General features: G+C 38.7%; 1 protein-coding gene across 7 annotated transcripts in view; it reads right to left on the bottom strand.

Annotated features, from left to right (window-relative positions):
• Positions 1–22002, bottom strand: part of Dst (dystonin) — a 434906-nt gene that overhangs the window by 75078 nt on the left and 337826 nt on the right. For all 7 annotated transcript variants that reach the window (XM_013505819.1, XM_005406890.2, XM_013505822.1 and 4 more), the window contains 5 exons: positions 8844–9005; positions 7211–7381; positions 4287–4453; positions 589–748; positions 55–381 (listed from right to left, as the gene is read on the bottom strand). In XM_013505819.1, the coding sequence (XP_013361273.1) occupies positions 55–381; positions 589–748; positions 4287–4453; positions 7211–7381; positions 8844–9005 (987 nt within the window). The remainder of the gene's footprint in view (positions 1–54; positions 382–588; positions 749–4286; positions 4454–7210; positions 7382–8843; positions 9006–22002) is intronic.

Raw genomic sequence — 22002 nt, 5'->3', positions numbered from 1 at the left:
CATAATGACAACTGAAATGAATAAAATGAAATGAAATGAAAGAAATCAAAATACCCGCAGTTCAGCCTGCTGCTTCCAGAGCCCCTCGGGGCTGCAGTCCTGGACTGAGAGCTTGCTCAGTATGTCATGCATTTCGTTCAGCCAGGTCATCAGCTCAACTTCATCTTCCCCAAAAATCTTAGTGTTACACAGGGCCTGCCGGAGGAGCTCAGACCTGCTGAGGCTTTTCTCTTGAATCTCAATGTACCACACTTGAGAGCGGTTTAATTTATTCTGCACCATATCTTTATCCTCCCTGGAGCTCAAAACCTTTAAGGACTGGCCAATGCTAACAGCCTGGTGTAAATGTTTACTGTGACTGATGATGTCATCTTCTAAGGCCTACACGGAGTTTAAAAAAAAGAAAAAAAAACAGAAAAGAATGGACAAATAAAGATGAAAAATAAATGGCATAAAAGGATGACATTTGAAATGAATTTACTTTGCAAGTACACAAAACATAACAGTAGTACATAACTCAAATTTATGTCACAAAACCATGAAACAAATGGAAAACTGAGTCCTACTGATGTGTGATTTATAGCTTACTTTGTGCTGAGCAATCTGTCCCTCAAGTTTAGACGCCTGAGTTCCGATGGGATCACAACTCGCCAGCCTTTTTTCTACGGTGGTGAGCCACTCATTCAGTGGTTCCAAGGTTTCATGAAATTGCTGCGCTACAACAGAGATACCTTCCAACTGACGATTCCTACAAATGTGCCAAGGAAAAGGTCACTTGGGGATGAAGAATGTGTGAAAAATTCAACCGAAGTCTTTAGTCATACTTAACTACTCTATTCTAAACACTTTTCATAGAAATCATTTAAGGTTACAACTTAAATCTCTAACATTTACAGGATATACTGAAACGGTTCAATTAAATAAAATTAACATTGAACAACAGATCAAACAGAAACATTTAAGAGTAACATTAATCTAAAATTAACATTAAACAGCAGTTCCTGAACCTAATGAAAGTCTAAAGCAATCCTTTAAAATAATATTGTCAATCAGCATAGTAATACTATACCAGGATCCAGAGTCATTGTCTGAACTTTTTACCATGTAAAATTCTTAGAGAAGTTCATAATTTGAGAAACCTAGCTGGTTATGAAAACAAAGGTAACTATGGAAAGCTGACACAAGCTACACAATATAATTTCTGGATCATAATATCACAAACTATGTATGTACACATTTTTTAAAACTTTCAAAGGGAATACATTTGGTCAAAAAATGGATGAAATCACTATACAGTATTCTGTTGAATTTTTAGGTTGTCACTCTAAATTTTTTCTAAATTCAATTATCCCATCATCCAAATAGTGCAAAAAACCATTTTGTACTACAGTACTCCAAAAAAAATTGAAGAGGATATCATAAAATGGAAACCTATCCCCTACTGGTTCTGGGATGGGAGAACTGATCCTGTTCAAATGGCTATACTTCCAAAACTGATACACAGACTTAATGCAATCCCAATCAAAATCCCTACAGCAGTCCTCAGAGAACTACAGAAAATACTACTAAAGTTTACACAGAACCAGAAGACACCCAGAATACCAAAAGCCATCCTGGGTAACAAAAACAGAGGCATCATGATCCTGGACTTCAAGTTATATTACAGAGCTACAGTGATAAAAACAGCATGCTACTGGCATAAAAACAGACATGAGGATCAACAGAACAGAAGATAGGATGCAGAAACAAGCCCAGCACATTCAGCTACCTGGTCTTTGAAAAAAGGGCCAAAAACATGCTGGAAGAAAGGTAGTCCTTTGAAGAAATGGTGCCGGGAAAAGCTGTTTATCCACATTCAGGAAGACTGAAGCTACACATGTATCTCTCACCATGTACTAAGCTAAAATCAAAATGGATCAAAGATCTCAGTTGCTGAAAGAGAAACACTTAATCTGTTGGAAAATAAAATAGGCAAAACTTAAAAAAAAAATAGTCGTAGGCAAGGACCTTCTGAACAGAACCGTAATTGCACAGGAGGTAAAACAAAAAAAAAAATCAATAATCAATAATGGGATCATATCAAAGTAAAAAGCTTCTGGACCACACAAGAAACAACTGACATTGAAGAGACAAATACAGAATGGTAAAAAAATTTGCCTGATATTCTTCAGAGGACTAATACCTGGAATATAAAAAGAACTCAAAAAAAATCACGCACCAAAATAAAAGGACCAGTTAAAAATGGGCAACTGGAATGGACAGACAAGTCTACAAAGTACAAATACCTAATAAATACCTGAAAAAAAATCAACATCATTGGCCATTAAAGAAATGCAAATTAAAAAAAATAAGATTCCATTTCATTCTAGAAAGAATGGCTATCATCAGGAAATCAAATTATAACAAATGTTGGTGAGGCTGCAGGAAAAAAGGAACCCTTCTACATTTTTGGTAGGAGTATGAACTAGTACAACCACTATGGAAATCAGTATGGAGATTCCTCAAAAAACTACAGGTAGAAATTCCATTTAACCCAGCTATTCCCCTTCCAGGTATATTCCTGCAAGAGTTAAAGATATCACATTACAGGGATATGTACACACACATGTTCACAGCAACACAATTCATAACAGCTAGATCTTGGAAGTGGTCTATACATCCATGAACAAATGAATGGATAAAGAAAAGGTGCATTTATACATCATAGAGTACTATTCTGCCATAAAAAGGATAAACGTGCAGCATCTGTACATAAATGGATGCACTTTGAGACCACAATGTGAAGTGAAATAAGTGAGACACACAAGCTTAAATAGTGTGGTTTGTTTTACATGAGAAACTCAATACAGAAATAAATCAAAGACCAAAACAAAAGACACATAATAGGAAACAGGAAAATAAGTCTTCTGCAAAGGGAAGGACCAAGAGATGGACAGGGAAGGGGGAGGGAAGGGGGAGGGATGACAAAAGAATTACAGTGTGTTATGTGTATGTACCAAGGCAACACCACAAATGTGGCCATTATGTGAACATGTACTAATAAAAATTAAAATGAAAAAACTGTCTTGTAATTATGTTTAATTTACTGAACAATAATTTACTGAATAAATCTAATTTATTGAAATTATGAGCAATACATTTCTGAATCATAATTATCACTAAATCCCTCCCACTGAATACCACTGTGAAGAAGTTTTTGGAAAAAGAAAACCAGTTCTAGGGGCTGGGGATTTAGCTCATCGGCAAAGTGCCTGCCTGGCAAGTGCAAGGTCGTGAGTTCGGTTCCCGGTACCGGAGAAAAACCAAAAACCAAAAACCAAAAAAAAAAAAAGAAAACCAGTTCTAGGAGTAGAGCTGAGACACAGACATTTACTCATTTAGCTTAAACAAAAAAATACTGAGACTATCTTCCAATACCTTCTAGGCCACAACGTCGTAGGATATGACACACAAGGTTAATCTACTAAAGGACAAGACTTTCGCCTCTTTAGGAGTACCTCATTCTGTAGTCCTAAAACCACAATTCTATTCAGTAATCCAAGATTAGCCAACAGCTCTGTTAATTTCTAGTTTCACAGAAGGCAGGAATTCATGGAGCACCACCACGCTGTTGAGTGGTTCACCCGCCTTCAACCCAACTAATCTAGGTGACTGTACTTCCCTGTGGCTGTACACACAACAGTCAACTTCTTGTCAGTGCAGAAATGAAATATTGGTTGGTATTCTATCATAAGACAAACGCCAGCAAAAGCCCAGCAGAGCCGGGCTCTAGGCTTCAAGACTTTCATGAGTGTGCGTTTTCGATCCGCCTCTTATTCTAGCCAATTCCAACTCTTCCCTTAACACACAGCTTAGCTGTCACGTCCCTGCCCCAGCCCAGGTTCCTCCCATCACACACTCCCCAGTACTCTTCAAAATGTCACATTTTTTCCAATGGCTGTAAATCTTATTAAGCTACACCTTAGTGAGGACAAAGGCAACCTGTCCAGCTCACCCGTGTAAACTAAGGCCTAGCTTTATGCTTGATGCAAGATGCGCAGGGCAGTAACTATGCCATAAACAAACAATTCCCCTCCTCACTCCGAGGAAGATGCTTTCTTAATCCAAAGCACTGGGATGTGATGATACTGTAAGACATGACCATTAGAAGACTGAGGAGAGATCCCACCACCTATACTCACAGCCATGATCATCAGAGAATAGTGGTTTAAAGAAAAGCATTACTCAAATACACAGTTGTAGGGTCCCTGTTACTCTTTCAAAAGCACTGCAAGTAATTAAGCTACCTTGTCTCTACTTTATCGAGCAACGTCTCCCATCTACTATCCAGGAGACTCAGCTGCTTCAAGATCTTCACTTTATCCGCAGTTTCTGCTGTTGCAGCGATTTTTTCTCCTTCTCGTTTGATTACCTCCACAGTAGATTTGCGGTCATCCAGCAATCTTTGCAGAAGCTTGAGAAAAAACATTAAACATTTTTAAAGCAAAAGAATAATTAAACAGACACAACATAAAACCCGCTTTAAGTATTTCTGGTATGAAGTCGGGTGTGGTGGTGCACGCCTGCAATCCCAGCACTCAGGAGGCTGAGGCAGGGGGATCCCTTGGAGTTCAAGGACAGCCAGGGCTACAAAGTAACTTCAGGCTAGCCTGAACTGCACAGTGAAACCCTGTCCCCACAAAAATGTAGTTTTTGTAGGTGACAGAAACATACCTTGTATGAATACAGACATGAAAGTATCTGAGAAGTGGGATTTTAAAAAGAACTCACTTGGTTTACTAACTTACCACTACTGTGTCGAATAGCTGTGGTAGGGCTTTTCAGAATATACAAAACTAATATGGATAAAGCCCTAAAGTCTTCATAATTAATTTTTAATATAAAACAACAGTGGTGAAGGTGCTGCTTGGAATGGCCCTACTTGATCACCGGAAGAGTAGACAATTCCCCTCACTTTAATGAAACAGGAATGACCCAAACATTCAACACTTATCTGGTCTATACAAATAAAAAGATTACTATGAGTCATTACTATTGTCAAAACCTTTTCCCACATTAAACAACCCATGACTGACAAGGAAGTTAAGACTCAGACCAAACCCATAAGTTAGCAAGGCTAAAAGGAGCAGGGCTTGGTTGGATCCCTTCACTAGCTGGAACTAGATCCGAAAATCCTTCATGAGGAAGAAAAAAGTCTTTAAATATCATTACAGAGGAAGAGAGTATGGAAGCAACTAAACTGGCTGAGACTAACATTCTGGGATTTGGCAGTAGGAGCAAAATTCACTTTAATTCTAATTAAGCATCACGAGATGCCTGGAAAGAAAAGGCTGATGTGGGAGTCACACTCAGAGTTACCTCACTCTGGCCTCACCAGGGCCAACTGCTCCTGAACGAGTGCGGAGCACAGGCACTGTGCTAAAGCGCCGAGGAAGGCCCAGGTGTACAGCGCTGCCAGCCTCATGGCCTCCGTAATCTGATCCTCACTGGGAGTCCGGGGTTAAAGACTCAACCGCTACTCAGAAGTAAAATGCTAGCCGAGTATTCTGAGACCACGACCTCCGACCTCCCAGGCAAGGAGTAAGAGCAATGCATGTTTAAAAAGAAGGTGCGGCATCATCCACTCTGTTGACATAAGTTGAGTTATTTTACAAAGCAGAACAGATGGAGCCAGCAAGGAAAGCTAATTAGGTAAATTACCTTAGGTAAACTTTAGTAGCAAAGCCTCCAGCAATTACCAAAGCCCACCCAACAAGTGGATTTTGTTGGCTAAGCATCATTAATTAACTCCGGGAGAATAAACTGAATTGCAAATGGTAGCAGGTACAGATTATTCAAAAAATGACACAAATGTAATGTGTTTCCAGTTATGTTTCCCTAATGCTTACTCCTAATTATTTCTAATATGCTGAGGTTTTCAGATAAATTTTAGAGAAATACTATGAAATGTAGAAATTAAAGTGAGGAGTAGAAGTTTCAAAACAATTTTAACTGACAAATAATTTTAACTGACAATAGTAATGAGACATATATATTTATATATGTGTATATTCATGTGTACATTGTGAAATTAGTAAATCAAGCTATTTAACATATCGAGCATCTCCCTGTTTACTTTTATATTGAGAACATTTAAAAAATTTTTTGAGCAATTTTGAAATATATAATATACTCTCAGTATTAATTTTATCAAGTGAACTAAGCCGGGACTAGAAAGATAAATTTTTAATTTGAAAGGTTCTAAATGTAAAGAAATTAAATTTAATTAAAATTAAAGTAATATACACCTTTCTTTTTAAAGTTCCACAAGGGAAACCTTACCAACGTGCTGTGTGCTAAGTCCCTCCCCACATATCAAGTCCCGGCCCATAAGCTATTGTGAAGATGTCATCAAATGTGTCATAGCTGACCATGACCATTAGGTGTCAAAACTGTACACAGTGGCCTTGGATAGTTATCCTTACACAGATTATGTTTTCTCAATTTTTTTTTTTTTTTTGGTACCAGGAATTGAACTCATGACTTCCTACTTGCCAGGCAGGCACTCTACCACTGAGCTATATCCCCAGCCCCATTTTCCCAATATGGAAAGTTTTCACTTTGTCAAAAGATACAACGGCACGTTCCTAAGCACATATGGATTAAATATTTGCCTCTTTACTAACAGAGTGCACTAGAAGAAGGTGCCAATATTTAATCCAAGAGAAAGGCAATTTCATATAGATAAACTAATGTATCCAGGAACGATGACATTTCTGTCCAAATGTCACCCTGTCGGTGAAGCCCTCCTTCAGTACCTTATTGAAAACCGTATACAGATCCCCTCTTCTTTAGCACTTCCTGCTCACCCATCCTGCTGTGCCACTCTGATTCCTAACTCTTGTCCCTGCTTTTCTTAGGTCTAACTCACCACTTCACACATTCATCTTGTTTACTGTCTCTCTCCTTATCCCGGCCTTCTCATTAGACTTCAGCCTCAGTGAGGAACTTCTGTTACTTTTATTCAGGGATGTAATCCCCAGCATCTAGAACAATGCCTATACTCGTGCAGATATTCACTAAGTGATGGTTGAATGACTAACAGAATGATATCTAACATAGCAGGAACCAGTTAACCAGGATAGCCTACCGGTATCCATAAAGCAGTACATTTTTACTCTCATTCTGAAGAGTCAATGTCAAACACAGTACAAAAGCATCACTAACTTACCTTCTGCTCCTGCATCTGGGCCTTCACCACTTTGAACTCGGCTGACGGGGGCTTCTGATTGGCCACAAGCTCCTCGGTGTCCACCATCCAGCTGAGCAGGGACTCCAAGGCATCCTGGAACCTGCCGCAGCGCAGCAGGGCCTCCTGCATCTGGGCTGCTCGCTGAGCCACCTGTGAAGGCCCAGGTGCTTCAGTTTGCTTACTTATAATGAAATCCGCCACTGGCTACCACTGTTCTTGCTTATTTTCTCGTTTCATCACACATTTTCTCTTGATTTTTTCTTAAAATCTACACAAAGCACTGACAGCCGGGATAGGAGTGAAGAGGAATCAAACTTCAGCAAGTAAGTCATGAAGACAAGGTGACCATCCCAAACAGTCAAGACAGAGACTACATCTTTGAGAGTCTGGAAATGCCCGGTGTATTTGTGGTTAGCAAAAAGTGGCTCAAATATTTACAATTAACAAAAAACTGTGCTTTATCATTTTATCACTATTGGGATTCACTTTTTATTTCCTACTGATGAATATTAGGGATAATGATAAAAGACTAGGATTACAAGGATTATTATAGCAAAGAGAGTCAGAACTATTAATATTTTGGCATGCAAAACAACTATAAAACACTGTTAAATTCTGTTAGCACCAGGTCCTGAGTCCCTTTTTAACAAACCAGGGCCTTTATCTTCTAAGGTCTTTCTAGGCTTTGTGTCCTACATAAAGCTGTCCTATTGCGGTTTCCATAGATCTCCTTTTGGACTGAAAAACGTTGGCAAGATACTGTGTTATAGAATAAACTTACACCTGACACCACATTCCAATTTGTGCTTAATGTGAATCATTATCCATAAGAAAATTACCTCTGTATTGAGACCTTTAAAGATGATGTGGTTTTAAGATCTGGAAACTGCTTACGATTTCAATGCACAGAAGAACAGGCACTACCACTAACAAGCGCTGCTATCCCACGGCAACATCTGATCACTCATGTCATGAGCCACTTGTGCATCCACATTATGCTCTAAGATAACAGAGCACCATTTCTAGCATTTTCTCTCATGGAATTTGGGGGAGAATAATATTTGGAACTGACAGTCTACAGTGAGGATTGCAGACCTTTGGCCTAGGGCTGACAGAGACATTGCTTCTTTCACTTGCACAGTAGGAAATTAATTACCAACATTTGACAGCGCAAAGGCTTTGCATAGAAGGTGAGATCTCCAGGTGCTTTGGGCAGTAAGGAGAGTGTATAGCAGCGGTGCACCTGCACCCCTACACGCCAGTGGCTGCCTGAAGAGGAGTCCCAGCCCTCCAAGGCACCTGTTCTCTCAACTGGGGCAGTTTCCCAGCTGCTTGCCGCCACACCCGCTGTGCCTCTGGCCATGTGCCTGTAGCTGTATCGATATCAGACCACGACAGGGACAGGCCCAGTTTCTCCCAGCTCCCTTCTTTCCTCTATGCTCCCTAACTACCACGGTTCTTGGGCGCATCTGTGTTTGGGCCATCTAGCTTATAGCAATACAAAAAGGAGACATATTTAGGAAAGTTTGATTACTATAAATCTGATGAAGGGTCACAATAAATGCTAGTGAATAATAATTAACAAAAATTATGAAGGGGATGAAAAAATTACCTTCTTATTGAGAGTTTTCCACCGTGCACTAACATCTTCCAGGTCATGCTCCAAGCCTTGAGTGCTGGTGTTTTTAGCAGCACTCTGAATAAGCCCTTGACCCAGCCAGTTTACATCTTGCTGTTTCACCTGCAAGGGTTCAATCTCTTCCTTCTGGAAAACCTGCAGTTGGAAGAGCCACAACACATCCAATACAGAGTGAGTGTTTGTTTAGTCCCAGGTAGTAAAAACTTAGAGTTATTATAGAAGTAAAGATAATTGGTTCTTATGAATAACAGTGTGAAAGTAAATTAAATAAAAATTTTTAAGATCAAAGTAATTTAAGGATATCAAGAATGAGATTGTATATTTAATCAGATTACCTATAAAACAAGAAGATAGCATTATGCGTCCTGTACTGCTTCCTTATCATAGCCTGAGAAATGTCCTATTGTCCTAATTTAATTCTAGAGAAAGATTACAGAACAAGCTAAGAGTAGAAGGGGAAGATGAGCCTCACTGGGGAGGAATTCTCAGAGCTTCTCAGAAGGATGCTGCTAGCTGGCAACTATAGCGTGAGACTCAAATTGGAAAAGGAGAATTGTGCCAAGAAAACGAAGGGGACTCAGAGGTCAAACACATGAACAGAGAGAAAGAGAGAAAGACATAGGCGTGCGCTGAGCCAGCAAGGGTCCCCACACATCCAGCCCCTCTGATGCTTATAAAGATGGCAGTAGGCTTGCAAGAGGTACAGTGGCCTCATCCACAGATCTGATCACACACGTAAGCAGCACGATGACTCTGGCTCCTCTTTGTCCGCCACCACCCCTGCAAACTGCTGCCCGCAGGTTCCTCGCGTTCCCTCCCCTACGCTCCATCCCCATGCAACTTATGGTCCCGGGGTGCCTGTGTCTAGCAAAGCATTCAATGTGTTCAACTGCAGGTTCCATGGAAGTTGAAATCGCCAACTGCTTCCTTATGGCAGTATTATGCCCTGGAGCCACCACAGTTACTCAGTGTGTAATATATATGCAATAATTAGGTGCTGAATGAACACCACCATGAAGAAGTTTATTTCCAGCTCAGGTGAGTGGGCATCAATCCCTTAAAAGAAACACTGGGACCTGACACAGTAATTCTTTCATGGGTAATATAAATGTGTAATGTGGGGCTGGCAGGTCAGCCCCATATTAAGCTAAAACACAGTTTGGGACTTTGAGTCTCTGTACTAAAGGCTATTACACAAGTAATCAATGAATGGATAAACAAAATAGATGGAAACATAATAAAGGCAAATATTAAAATAGCACTTCAAAAAAATGACAGGCACAGCATGAAAACTAATTTTGAAAGATGTAGAGGCTGCAGGTGACAAGCTCTTCTCCAGAACCTGGCCAGGTGCCTAGCACACAGGATACGCCTGTGTTATTATGTGAATGAAGGTACTGGAAAACAGAAAACAAATTAGTAACCATTTCCTCTAAAAGGCTCCTCCCTGCCTCAAGCCCAACTTGCTTTTTCTACAGAAAATCCATACACACAATTCCAATACTGGATAATTGTTTCTACGCAACAATACTAATTATAAAAATTAACTGCACATAAACATAAGATTCTCCCAAATCACTGAAGAAAGAATTTAAGGAGTTTTCATATATTTTCCAAGTAACTTACCCAGTAACTCAGCAGCAAGTTGCAACAAGGTGATAAAGATAGAATTTGGCAGTGCAGTCTTGTATCTTTCACATACCATTTTCTAAGCGACTGCTTCTAGTAACTAATAGCTTTGAATACTTAATTATTTACAAAAAATGTGGGGGATCTAGAACAACTGCCACATTCTTATTTGCAGGAACTTGTATAGCATATAGTTACTTAGGAAAAGGTTTTATTCTCCTCTGACAGTTTTCAGTACTAGGGGGAAAAAAACCCAACTAATAAGAAGTTCTAGTAAATTTCCTTAACTTCTGATCTTGGTTTTAAGTAAAATTTAAGGGTGTATATCAAAACAGGTCTAGGTGACTCTGGTAATTTCCCAAAGTACTACAAAAATATACTAAGGATTAAAATGGAAAAAAATATTACCTGCAAATAAACTGTAAAATCCCTTACAAGGAAAAGAAAGTATTTCGCTAGGCCTTTAAATCAGCAGGCCTTCTGCTGCATGCCAAAGGAAAGGGCACTGTTGACTAGAGCAATTATTTCAGACAGAACTTCTATGAGAGTGTCTAAATTCCTTATCAGCGGTAACAAGATACCTAGGGAGAGACACCCCCACACACACAAACCAACACAAAGAAGCCAGCTAGCTCATAAACACCGAGAAACTAAAATAAAATAGCCCCAGAGGCAAAGTTTACCAGAAGAGTTAGTAAAAGTACAAAAATAGCTGAACTTCAATCTGACTGGGAAGAAAAAAATTACAGGCTTGAAAAACAACCTCTTGCTTATTACAAGGCTGCACCCTTTACTTTCTTACCTCATCCTAAATCATAAAAAGTTAGGAAACAAGCACTAATAAAAAAAAGTTAGAGCCATAGCGCCTGCACAAACAGCTCAGTAACTTTAACTTCTCCACTCTCCCATGCAGTTTCTGAGGGAACATCTGCAGCACTTTTTAAAAAGTCCTTAAATTGGGTTAAGATAACAACAATATAATACTGTGCTTGTACCTTTGTGACTAAGCCTGCTGAAGCTTAATAAACCCAATGTAACTGCCCTTAAATGGCAGTGTTTTCAGTCACAACTGTGAAAGCCCAACATTAAACTGAACTCACAGGGGAGGCATTCTGCATGAAGTGGACAGCACCGTCCACAACACCACTAGCAGGACCCTCAACAGCGGGAATAACTGCCCTTCCCTCAAACTGGTCCCTAATTAATCTGTAGTAATGATCACTCATCAATAGCTGGCATCTTACAGGATGCCTGTCAAACCCTCCAAATAAATGCCTGGATTTGATCATAACTAAGAAACACTGGTGACTACCTGGAGAGAGAAGCACAAGCTTCTAGTACTGTAGCTTCACAGTTCCATGAATTACCTGGCCCAACTGGAAGCCATTGCAGACTGTATCCAAAATTCCTGCCTGGCCTTCTGTTTTTCTGGATGCTGCTTTCTTTCTTACTGGTACCAATTTCAGGGAGCCCTTAGTAGGAGTCCCCTCCATGTTCTGGGCAAAAAGGGAAGCTTCCCCTTCCCCATTAGAGGCTATGCTGGATTCTTCTAAATCATACTGTGTAGACAGTGTCACATTTTCTACCAAACCTGGGCTACTGCAATCTGCATCCCTGCCCCCCAGGTCTCTGGCAGACAGCTCTGCCTCGTGTGGGAGATCCTTCATGAGTTCCACACTTTGTGCTATAATTTGTAAGTCTCCTGGGCAGTAAGTTTGCTCCTCTTGTCCGGAGTTAGAAAGATGCGTGTTTTCCCCATCTCTTGGCATAAGTAATGGATCACACTGAGTGTTGTCTTTCAAATCATTTTGCAGGCAACTGTCATCATGGATTGCCTTTTGACCACTTACACATTTTGTTTCTTCCAGTGGAGAGACATTGTGTAAAATCATTTTGAAGTTATCCTCAGGGTGGGCATCTCTACATGAAAGCAGGGGTATTTTCTGTTCACTAATGGAATTAACAGAAAAAGCAGGTCTATATTGCTCTGTTACATGAATATCTTCAGCAGAAGACAAGCTTCTCATTCGTGACTGGTCTCTAGTTAAAATCCCCTGTTTTTCTTCCCTTTCTGCAGGAGGACTACATAAACCAGAGTCATCTTCCTCAGAAGTTAGAGAACTTGTACCCCATCTGCACTTGCTGGCCTTGGAAACAGCATCTGACATGTCAATAGGTTCAACAAAAGAGGTTTCACTTTTGTTTGCATAATCCACAAAATTAGCTGGGACAAACATTCGCCACGAACGTCTATGCTCTTTCTTTTCTGCATGAGATTTGGCTTTGGGTAATCCTGTGGTTCGAATAATATCACTATTTAGTTTGAGTGCATCAAAGATCATCTTTTCATCTAATTTGTTAGCTTCACGGCCTCTCAGCTCAAACACACTAGAAGAAGTAAGGCCACCGTTAGAGCATAAAGAACTAACATCCAGTGTTCTGTGATTGTAGGGTAAAGTCCGATCTGTAAAGTGCCTGGAAGACAGGCTACCTTTTGAGCCAGAGTCTATCTGTTCATTTAGTCTGACTGTATCATAAATCGACCGCTGTGGGACATAGCAGTCTTCGATATTTAGGTCCTCTTCTTCCTCACCCTTCCCTACACATGGAGGATTCTGACGTAAACAGTCTGGTCTGCTGAGTGGCTTCCCCATCTTATAGACAGTCAAAACAAATACTGCAGCTCTTGACAGAGAAAGTAAGAGATAAGGTAATAAAGCATCTTTCAAAAACAACTACTCTGAACAGCACTACGATGTGTCTTTAGCACAAAGACACAAGCGCAAATAATACATGTTGTCACATACATTACGAGGTGATTAGGTCATCAGTAGTGCATGGGTATAAATGCAACTATCCTTTTACCTGATTGACTTTAGAGTGATTCTAAAAAGTAAAGTGCACCAAGAATGGAGAACAGAAATCTTCCTCCACCTCTCCCACCCCCGAAAGTTCCCTTTCACACAATCCAAAACACAGAAAAAACAAACACACTCAACAGTGGCTCAAACACTCAGAACATTCCACTGTCAATCCATTTCCCTTTTCAGTCTAATTTTGCATCTGAGGTTTCCAGATTAAAATTTCCAAATGAGCAAGCATTTTAACAGGCTGAATGTGAATTTCAACAGAGCTCTGGTTAGCTGTAATCCACTTAACATGGCTTTCAAAACTCCATCTCTTTTATAAATAAACCATGCATCAGAAACTTAAAAGACAAAGGGGCCATGTGCTGTTCAGATCAAGGCACAGAACAAATCTTTAGAAGAAAAATGTCTAATATTGTAAAAAAGTTAAAGCTTTCTTTTACACTTTTGGGAGGGTAGCTATAAATAATCTTGATTCAAAAGGCAGTTTTCCTTCCCATATTAAGCTTCTTCAAGGCAGAACTACCCAAAGAAAAATATCAGATGGCCAGGGCAGTTGAAAGTAAACAATCAGAAAGCACGTTGTACTGTCTGTCAGTAACTTCCCTTTTAAAAAATCCTGAAGACTCTTATCTGATCCTCCTTAAGAAGGCTTATTCCACCTGAGGCAACTGCAGCGAGAGCAGAGCTCCGAGGTTTCCTCTGAGGCACAGGCGGCACAATTCACATTCAGCTGCAGACCAGAGGACTCCTCTGTCCTTGGAAACCGACCAACAGCCGTGGCCGTAGCTTGGCCTTCATTTCAGCTACAGCTACGGAGCGAAGGCGGCGGCAGTGGACGCAGGCAGGGAGCCCCGGCAGGGCGCTCCAGGGCACTGGCTCCTCAGGGTTGCAGGGTCCCGGCCCCGGTGGCGGCATCCTCTCCCGCTCCAGACAGCTTCTGTCCGTGTGTGCGGCCCTGGTGCCGAGCCGCCAGCTGTCTCTCACTCTGGTGCTACCCCCTCCTGTGACCTAACTTCGCAGTCATCTTTCCCCAACTCCTGGCCCAGCTGGGAGCCAGAGCGGTTTCAGTGGGAGGGACCTGAGCCGCTGCTGGCTGCCTAGTGGTGACATCAGCACCAGGAGCCTGCCTCCGGCAATGGAAGGGGCAGCAGAACCCCAGGGGGGAGGTGGAACCTGACACCAAGAGCACCAGAGAAATCACTCTGCCAGCGGGGAAAAGGGGGCTCCCCCGTTCCAAGCCATCAACGAAGCCAGTTTCACAGTGAGGAACCTGCAGCTTGAGCAGTACCTGTGATGCAAAGTGCAGATTCCTGTAGTCCAGTTTTGTCATTCCCTTTTAAAGCCCAATTTCAAATCTAACTCTTCTCCAGAGTAAATTATTCCTACACAGGAGTATTTGTAGTTAACTAAAATCCATTCTCTTGAGGTTAATGCAAGACCCAGGCAAAGATTAAGGGTAAGCTACCTCTGGATATGTAATAAAATCACATGCACAGATTTTTATCTATTGAACAAACACCCTTTGAAAACACTTTTAAAGTAGGTTCAGCGAGTCAAACCTCAGCTTGCAGCAGAAACTGCAAATTTTATTTAATGAAGTCTATCTTGCTTTTATGAAAAGAAGCAACATTTTAAGAATAGCAGGTACTTGCAAAGTAAGGCAGACTATCTTTTTTCAATCCTATAAAATAATCATTTAACATGAAAAAACAGCTTCCAAATGAAGGATATTCTGGGGAAAACAACCTTACACTTTCTCTGATAATTGTGCAGAAAAGATGGGGGAGGGGACTTTTGTACCTTTAAAGAAGAGAACATCTCAAGATAATTTTTATAAACCCACATGTTGAATTTTAAAAAATCACAGAAACATTTATAGGTAACTCACCAATTCAAAAATTGTTAGATGTGACTCATTAGATAGCCTTTATTAAGCTAAAAATATATTTCATCCATAAAGAAAACAGGTATAAGAATCTATCAACATCACAGTGCTAATGCCTATTTGTCATGTCGAGAGGGGAAACATTTTAATTGGCACCTGCTCCGGTGATGTTAAAGCACACAGGCTGTTGGGAGGCATGGATAAGAGAAAGAAAAAAAAGTGCAGGCAGCTACCATATTTAAACAGTGGACTGCGTATGAGGCTGGGAATTAGTAAGAACTAAGGGTTTCACTCCCAACTGCCACTATCTTGACATGTCAGCCTGAAAAGCCAACTATTTCTATGAAATTTAGGTAACTTTCTCAAAACAGTCTAAGGTCCTTAAAGAACTTTTCATGAGAAAGAAGACCCTAATTCAGTCTACCTCAGACTAACTCTACCTCATCAGTACAATATCAACCGAGCTTTATAAAAAGTTAAAAAGAGCAACATGTAACCTCACACTTGAGGTAACTGGTATACTTTAAAAACTTCATAGATAATTCATTCATAAAACTCAGCCATTCGCAAATACGACTCACATCTGGCCTGTAATAAGGATGGACATGGGAAGATGCTGTGTATGGAGATGCAGCCACAGCTGTCCCCACACCGCTCACAGCAGGGTGGGGAACAGACAAGGAAATGGGCACCGCACAGCTCAGAGCAGACAGGGCCGGGAAAGTGTGCTCTGGTCCACCAATGCTTAATCTGTACCATTTTAGCTGTTTTCTTATTTTATTGAACTATTTCAATCCATTATGCTCTGGTTCAAGTTAAAATTTATGATAATTTACATACATCTCTGTAACTTGAAATCACATTCAAACATATACTTGGGTGTATTATATATATCTCAGAACTGAACTCGTTTAGTTTTCCCCTTAATTTTAGTCTATACAGCTATTTTAAAGTTATAGTTCTTATGTTAATAAAGTTGATATATTAAGCTGCTAAATATTAATTATGATCTCTAAATCACTCATATTTTCATGAGAGAAACACACAATGAGTAAGATGAAAATAATTTTTCTGAAAAATAGTCAACATTATATACAGGGAAATTAGGAAAATCAGAATACTGTCTTAAAAATGTAATTCTTTTTTAACGATTGATTTCATTTAATTCCAGAGCTTCTTTGACCTTTGGATACACATGTTTTGCTTCAAAATGTAATTCTATTTACTTTAATCGTGATGTGATCCAGACAAACTATCTAGTAAAGCAGGTGTTCTGGAAAGGTGCACCACTACTAACTGAATTATAAGGAAAACAGTATGATTCCGCCATCTTATATTTCTAAAGTTAAATTAAATCCTTGGAAGGAAAATTCCTGAAAATAATCTGAACCACTAAGAACAATAATTCACTTATGCAAAAGCTGAAAATAAATTTTATCAACTTAAACACAAAGTTTTCAGAACTGAAAGACTGGTGAGGTTAAGAAGTTCAATGTATATTAAGTGGAAAACCATCTACCTAAACAAATGTAATATTATTCATAAAAAGTGACAAAAGTCCCTCCTGGCCCAATAGTTCTCAGAGTATGGATTAGAACCTTAACAAGAGGTACAGTATGTTTTGTGCAGCAAATACAAAACTAGGCATTAGGACAACAGTTTCCATTGTTTTTTCTAAAGCAGATCAGCCATTAACTAATGAAAACAGAAAGCATCCTATGGTTTTCTAACTGATAAACTTTACATAAATAACTAAAGGCTTTTTGAGGATATTCATCAGAAGAATATTCAATAGCTCTTTATTTCACTAAAATGAATATTTAAATATAAAGAAGATTCAGACTCCACCACAAAAGAAAAAAACTTAGAAACAAGGAACAGATTTATTGTCTGATCTCGGGATCTTATCCCATGTGAACTTCAGTGTCTTTAAGGACTACCTGCTACTCTTTCTATAAATCACTACAACACTAAGAGTATGCTTTCCCAATGTTCAAGGAGGTTTTCCAGTGACAGTAATAAAAAATATTCCACATAACAAAGGGTGATTGTATTATATAAATTTTATTACCTGAACCATAGGCATTTATGCATAGAAAATATCTAACAGAATTTCTTTAAAAAGTCACTTAGCCGCAAGGTCGTGAGTTCGGTTCCCGGTACCAGAGAAAAACCAAAAAAACAAAAACAAAAACAAAAAAAAAAAGAAAGGGCTGGGGATTTAGCTCAGCGGCAAAGCGCCTGTCTGGCAAGCGCAAGGTCGTGAGTTCGGTTCCCGGTACCAGAGAAAAACCAAAACAACAAAAACAAAAAAAAAAACAAAACAAAAAAAAAAAGTCACTTAGCAAAAGAAAACAATGTACACTTTAATGATACCATTCATTCATTTTCCTTCAGAGAAACAAACAAACAAACAAAACAATAAAACTGGAAGTACTTTTCATATTAAAATACTGGCAAAAGAAATTAAGGTAAACTAAGACAATCACACATACTTAACAGAATACATGTTCACAGACATTTTCTTAGGGTGTTATGATTCCTGAATGGATTTTCACTTAATCTGCTGCCTGTCCCTATCCTATGCTACTGTTATTTAATAAATAATTAAAGACCCATTTGCCAGTCAAATTTTCTAATTAAGAAATCAACATACAATTTCATGCCAACAAAGCAAATTCTCTTCTGCCTTTCTGCCTCTCTTTCTCTCTCTTTCTCACACACACACACACACATACACACTCTCTCTCTCTCTCTCTCTCTTTCTCTCTCTCTCTCACACCCTTCCACATTAATAAATTATGGAGGTCTCCTCTATCTAAGGAGAGCCTATGATCATCACAGTAATGCTACAGTTTGGCTCTTCTTTTAGATCACTGTAAAATGACAATATAGATATATCTAGTTACAAAGAAAGTACAAGCAGCAGATTAAATGAAGGGGAGGATAGAATATCAGGTCTAGAAGACAGGAACACAACTAGGGACCAGGAAAAGAAAGATATTTTAAAAGTCACAAGAGACCACAAAAAATCAATCCAACAGCTACAGGACGAAGCAAAGAACAACAACGTAAGACTGGAATCAGTGAGAGAGCTGGAGACAGCACCAAAACCATTACAAACCTCTTTACAAAAATAATGGCAAAAAACTTCCCAAACATGAATAAAGAATTTGACATACAAATAAATGAAACATACAGAACTCCAAATAGCCGTGACTAAAATAAAGCCACACCAAGGCATATAATTATCAAGATTCCAGAAATTCAGCAGAAGAACAGAATATTAAAAGCAGCTACAGAGAGAAACATATCACCTAGAAAGGAAAGCCCATCAGAATCACAGCAGATTTCTCAACACAAACCCTCAGATCAAGAAGAGCTTGGAGTGAAGTATTGCAAGCCCTAAAGAAAGGCAATCTTCAACCCAGATTGATGTACCCAGCAAAATTATCCTTCAGAATTGACAGATAAATAAGATATTTTCATGAAAAGGAGCAACTGAAGAAATTTATGATCACTAAACCAGCTCTACAGAATGCTCTGAAAGACATATTAGAAAGAGATAACAAAGACCACATACATAGCAACACCAATAGAAAGAAGCCACTAGGGAGGGCAAGCAATCAAACAGAGCAGAAAGATGGGAAAAAAACAGCAGGGAAATAACATGAAAAAGAAAAGCCAATATATATATCAGTTATAACAATCAATGTAAATGGTCTCAACTCACCAGTCAAAAGAGAGACTGGCAGAGTTGATCAAGAAGCAAGATCTAACAATATGTTGCATTCAAGAAACACATTTAACCCAAAAAGAAATGGCAGAATGGATCAAGAAGCAAGATTTAACAATATGTTGCATTCAAGAAACACATTTAACCCAAAAAGAAATTCATAGACTAAAAGTCAAAGGATGGAAAACAATTCTCCATGCCACAGGAACCCAGAAAAAAGCAAGGGTAGCCGTTCTATTTGCAGACAGTGCACATTTTAAGCCAAAACTGAACAAAAGAGACAAAGTAGGTCACTACATATTAGTTAAAGGAAAACTCCAAGAAGAAGATATAACAATCATAAATATTACGCATAAACACAGGTTCACCCAACTATATAAAATGAATCTTAATTGACATGATAAACCAAATAAGCACTAAAACCATTACAAACCTCTTCACAGTGTTAGTGACATTAGTTCTAACTAACACAATTATAGTGGGGATTTTAAAACCCCACTCTCATGAATGGATAAATCAACTGGACAAAAAAAAAAAAAAAAAATCAACAAAGAATATTAGAATTAAAGTAAGCCTATGAACAAATGATCTTGGTAGATGTCTACAGTGTTCCATCCCAAAACACCAGAATACACATTCTTCTCCAAAATAGAGCAATATATTAGCTGACAAAACATGTTTAAGTAAATGTAGAGGGATTGAAATCATCCCATGTATACTATCCAACCACAGCACAATAAAACTGGAAATCAATGACAGAGAAACTGCAAAAACTATATTAACACATGCAAATTAAGCAGCACCCTTCTGAACAACCAATGAGTCACAGAGGAAATTAAAGATGAAATTAAACACTGCACATACAATTGAATGATGATACTGATACAACATACCAAAATTTATGGGGTGAAATGAAGCAGTCCTACAAGGGAAATTTACAGTGATGAACTCACACACGAGGAAAACAGAACAAATTCAAATAAACAACCTAATGTTGAACCTCAAACTCCTAGAAAAAGAACAAATCAAACCCAAAGCCTGTATGAGGGAGGAAATTATAAAGATAAGAGCAGAAATCAGTGCAACAGAGACTAAGAAAACAACAGAAAGAATCAATGCACTGAGAAGTTGGTTCTTTGAAAGAATAAATAAAATTGATAAACCATTAGCCAACCTCATCAAAAAGAGGAAAGAAAAAACAAAAATATAAGCAATTAGAATGAAAGGGGGAAAATCACAATGGATCTCACAGAACTCCAGGAGATCATCAACACATACTATGAGAACCTAATATTCTAATAAAGATGGAAAACACAGAAGAAATGGACAGGTTCCTAGACACAATCTAATTACCAAAATTAAATCAAGAAGATACAAAAATTCTAACTAACCCAATAACAGCCAATGAAATTGAAAATGTAATTAAAAATTTACCAACAAAGAAAAGCCCAGAAGACCCTGAAGGATTCACTGTGGAATTCTACAAGGAATTTAGAGAAGAACTAATGCCACTAACACTAAAACTCTTTAAGGAAATTGAAAGGGTAGCGGTACTTCCAAAGTCATTCCTAGAAGTATTACCCTGATTCTAAAACCAGAAAAAAACAACCAAGAAAGAAGACTACAGGCCAATCTCTCTAACGAACAAAGATGGAAAAATCCTTAATAAGAAACTGGCAAACAGAATGCAGCAAATCATCAAAATGATTATACATCATGACCAAATGACTCACAGAAGGGATGCAGGAATAGTTCAATATACAAAAATCAATAGATGTAATACACCATATAACAGAACCAAAGACACAAAACACATGATCATCTCAATAGATGCAGAAAAAGCTTTTGACAAGGTCCAACACCATTCATCATAAAGACTCTGCAGAAAATTGGGAATAGATGGACTTTACCTCAATATTATAAAAGCCATCTATGACAAACCAACAGCTAATATCATATTAAATGGTCAAAACTTGAAAGTTTTCACTCTAACATCAGGAACAAGACAAGGATGTTCATTACCACCACTCCTATTCATTATAATTCTGGAAACATTAGCCAGAGCAATTAGACAAGAACAATAAATAAAAGGGGTAAGGATAGGAAAGAAAGAACTTAAATTGTCAGTATTCGTAGATGGAATGATACTCTATAGAGAAGACCCCAAAAACTCCACCAAAAGACTTCTAGATTAATATCCAAATTCAGTTCTGTAACTGGATACAAAAAGTTAACACTCAAAAGTTAATAGCATTTCTGTACACAAGCAACAAATTCACAGAGAGAGAAATAAAGGAAAGCACACCCTTCACAGTATCATCTAAAAAAGTGAAATACTTAGGAATTAATCTAACAAAGGATGTAAAAGATGTATACAGTAAAAATTATAGTATCCTCAAAAAGGAGATTGAGGAGGGTATCAGAAAATGGAAAGGTATTACTTGGTCATGGATAGGAAGAAACAACATAGTGAAAATGGCCATTCTCCAAAAATTGCTATACAGATTTAATGCAATCCAAATGAAAATACCATTAACATACCTCACAGACCTAGAGAACATTCCTGAAATTCATTTGGAACCAGAAAAGATCTAAAATAGCAAAAGAAATTCTGGACAACAAAGGCAAATTAGGGGTATCACAATCCCAGACCTGAAAATATATGACAAAGCTACTGTGACAAAATCAACACAGTATTAGAAAAAGAAAACAGGCCTGAGCACCAGTGGGACAGAATAGAAGATGCAGATGCATCCCCAAACACACTCAGCCACCTTATATTTGACAAAGGAGCTAAACAGTTTCACTGGAAGAAAGATAGTCTCTTCAATAAATGGTGCTGGAAAAACTGGCTTTCCACATGCCAAAGACTAAAGCTAGACCCATGTCTGTCACCATACACTAAAGTCAAAAATGGATCAACGATCTAAATATTAAAACAGAAACACTAAATTTACTAGAAGAGAAAGTAGGTTGAAGTCTCACAGTCATAGGTGTAGGAAAAGATTTCAT

The sequence above is a fragment of the Chinchilla lanigera genome, unplaced genomic scaffold, assembly GCF_000276665.1.
Source record: "Chinchilla lanigera isolate Chin_1 unplaced genomic scaffold, ChiLan1.0 scaffold00101, whole genome shotgun sequence".
Lineage (NCBI taxonomy): Eukaryota > Metazoa > Chordata > Mammalia > Rodentia > Chinchillidae > Chinchilla > Chinchilla lanigera.
Note: the sequence above shows the minus strand (reverse complement) of the source record. Positions and strands in the feature narration are given on the sequence as shown.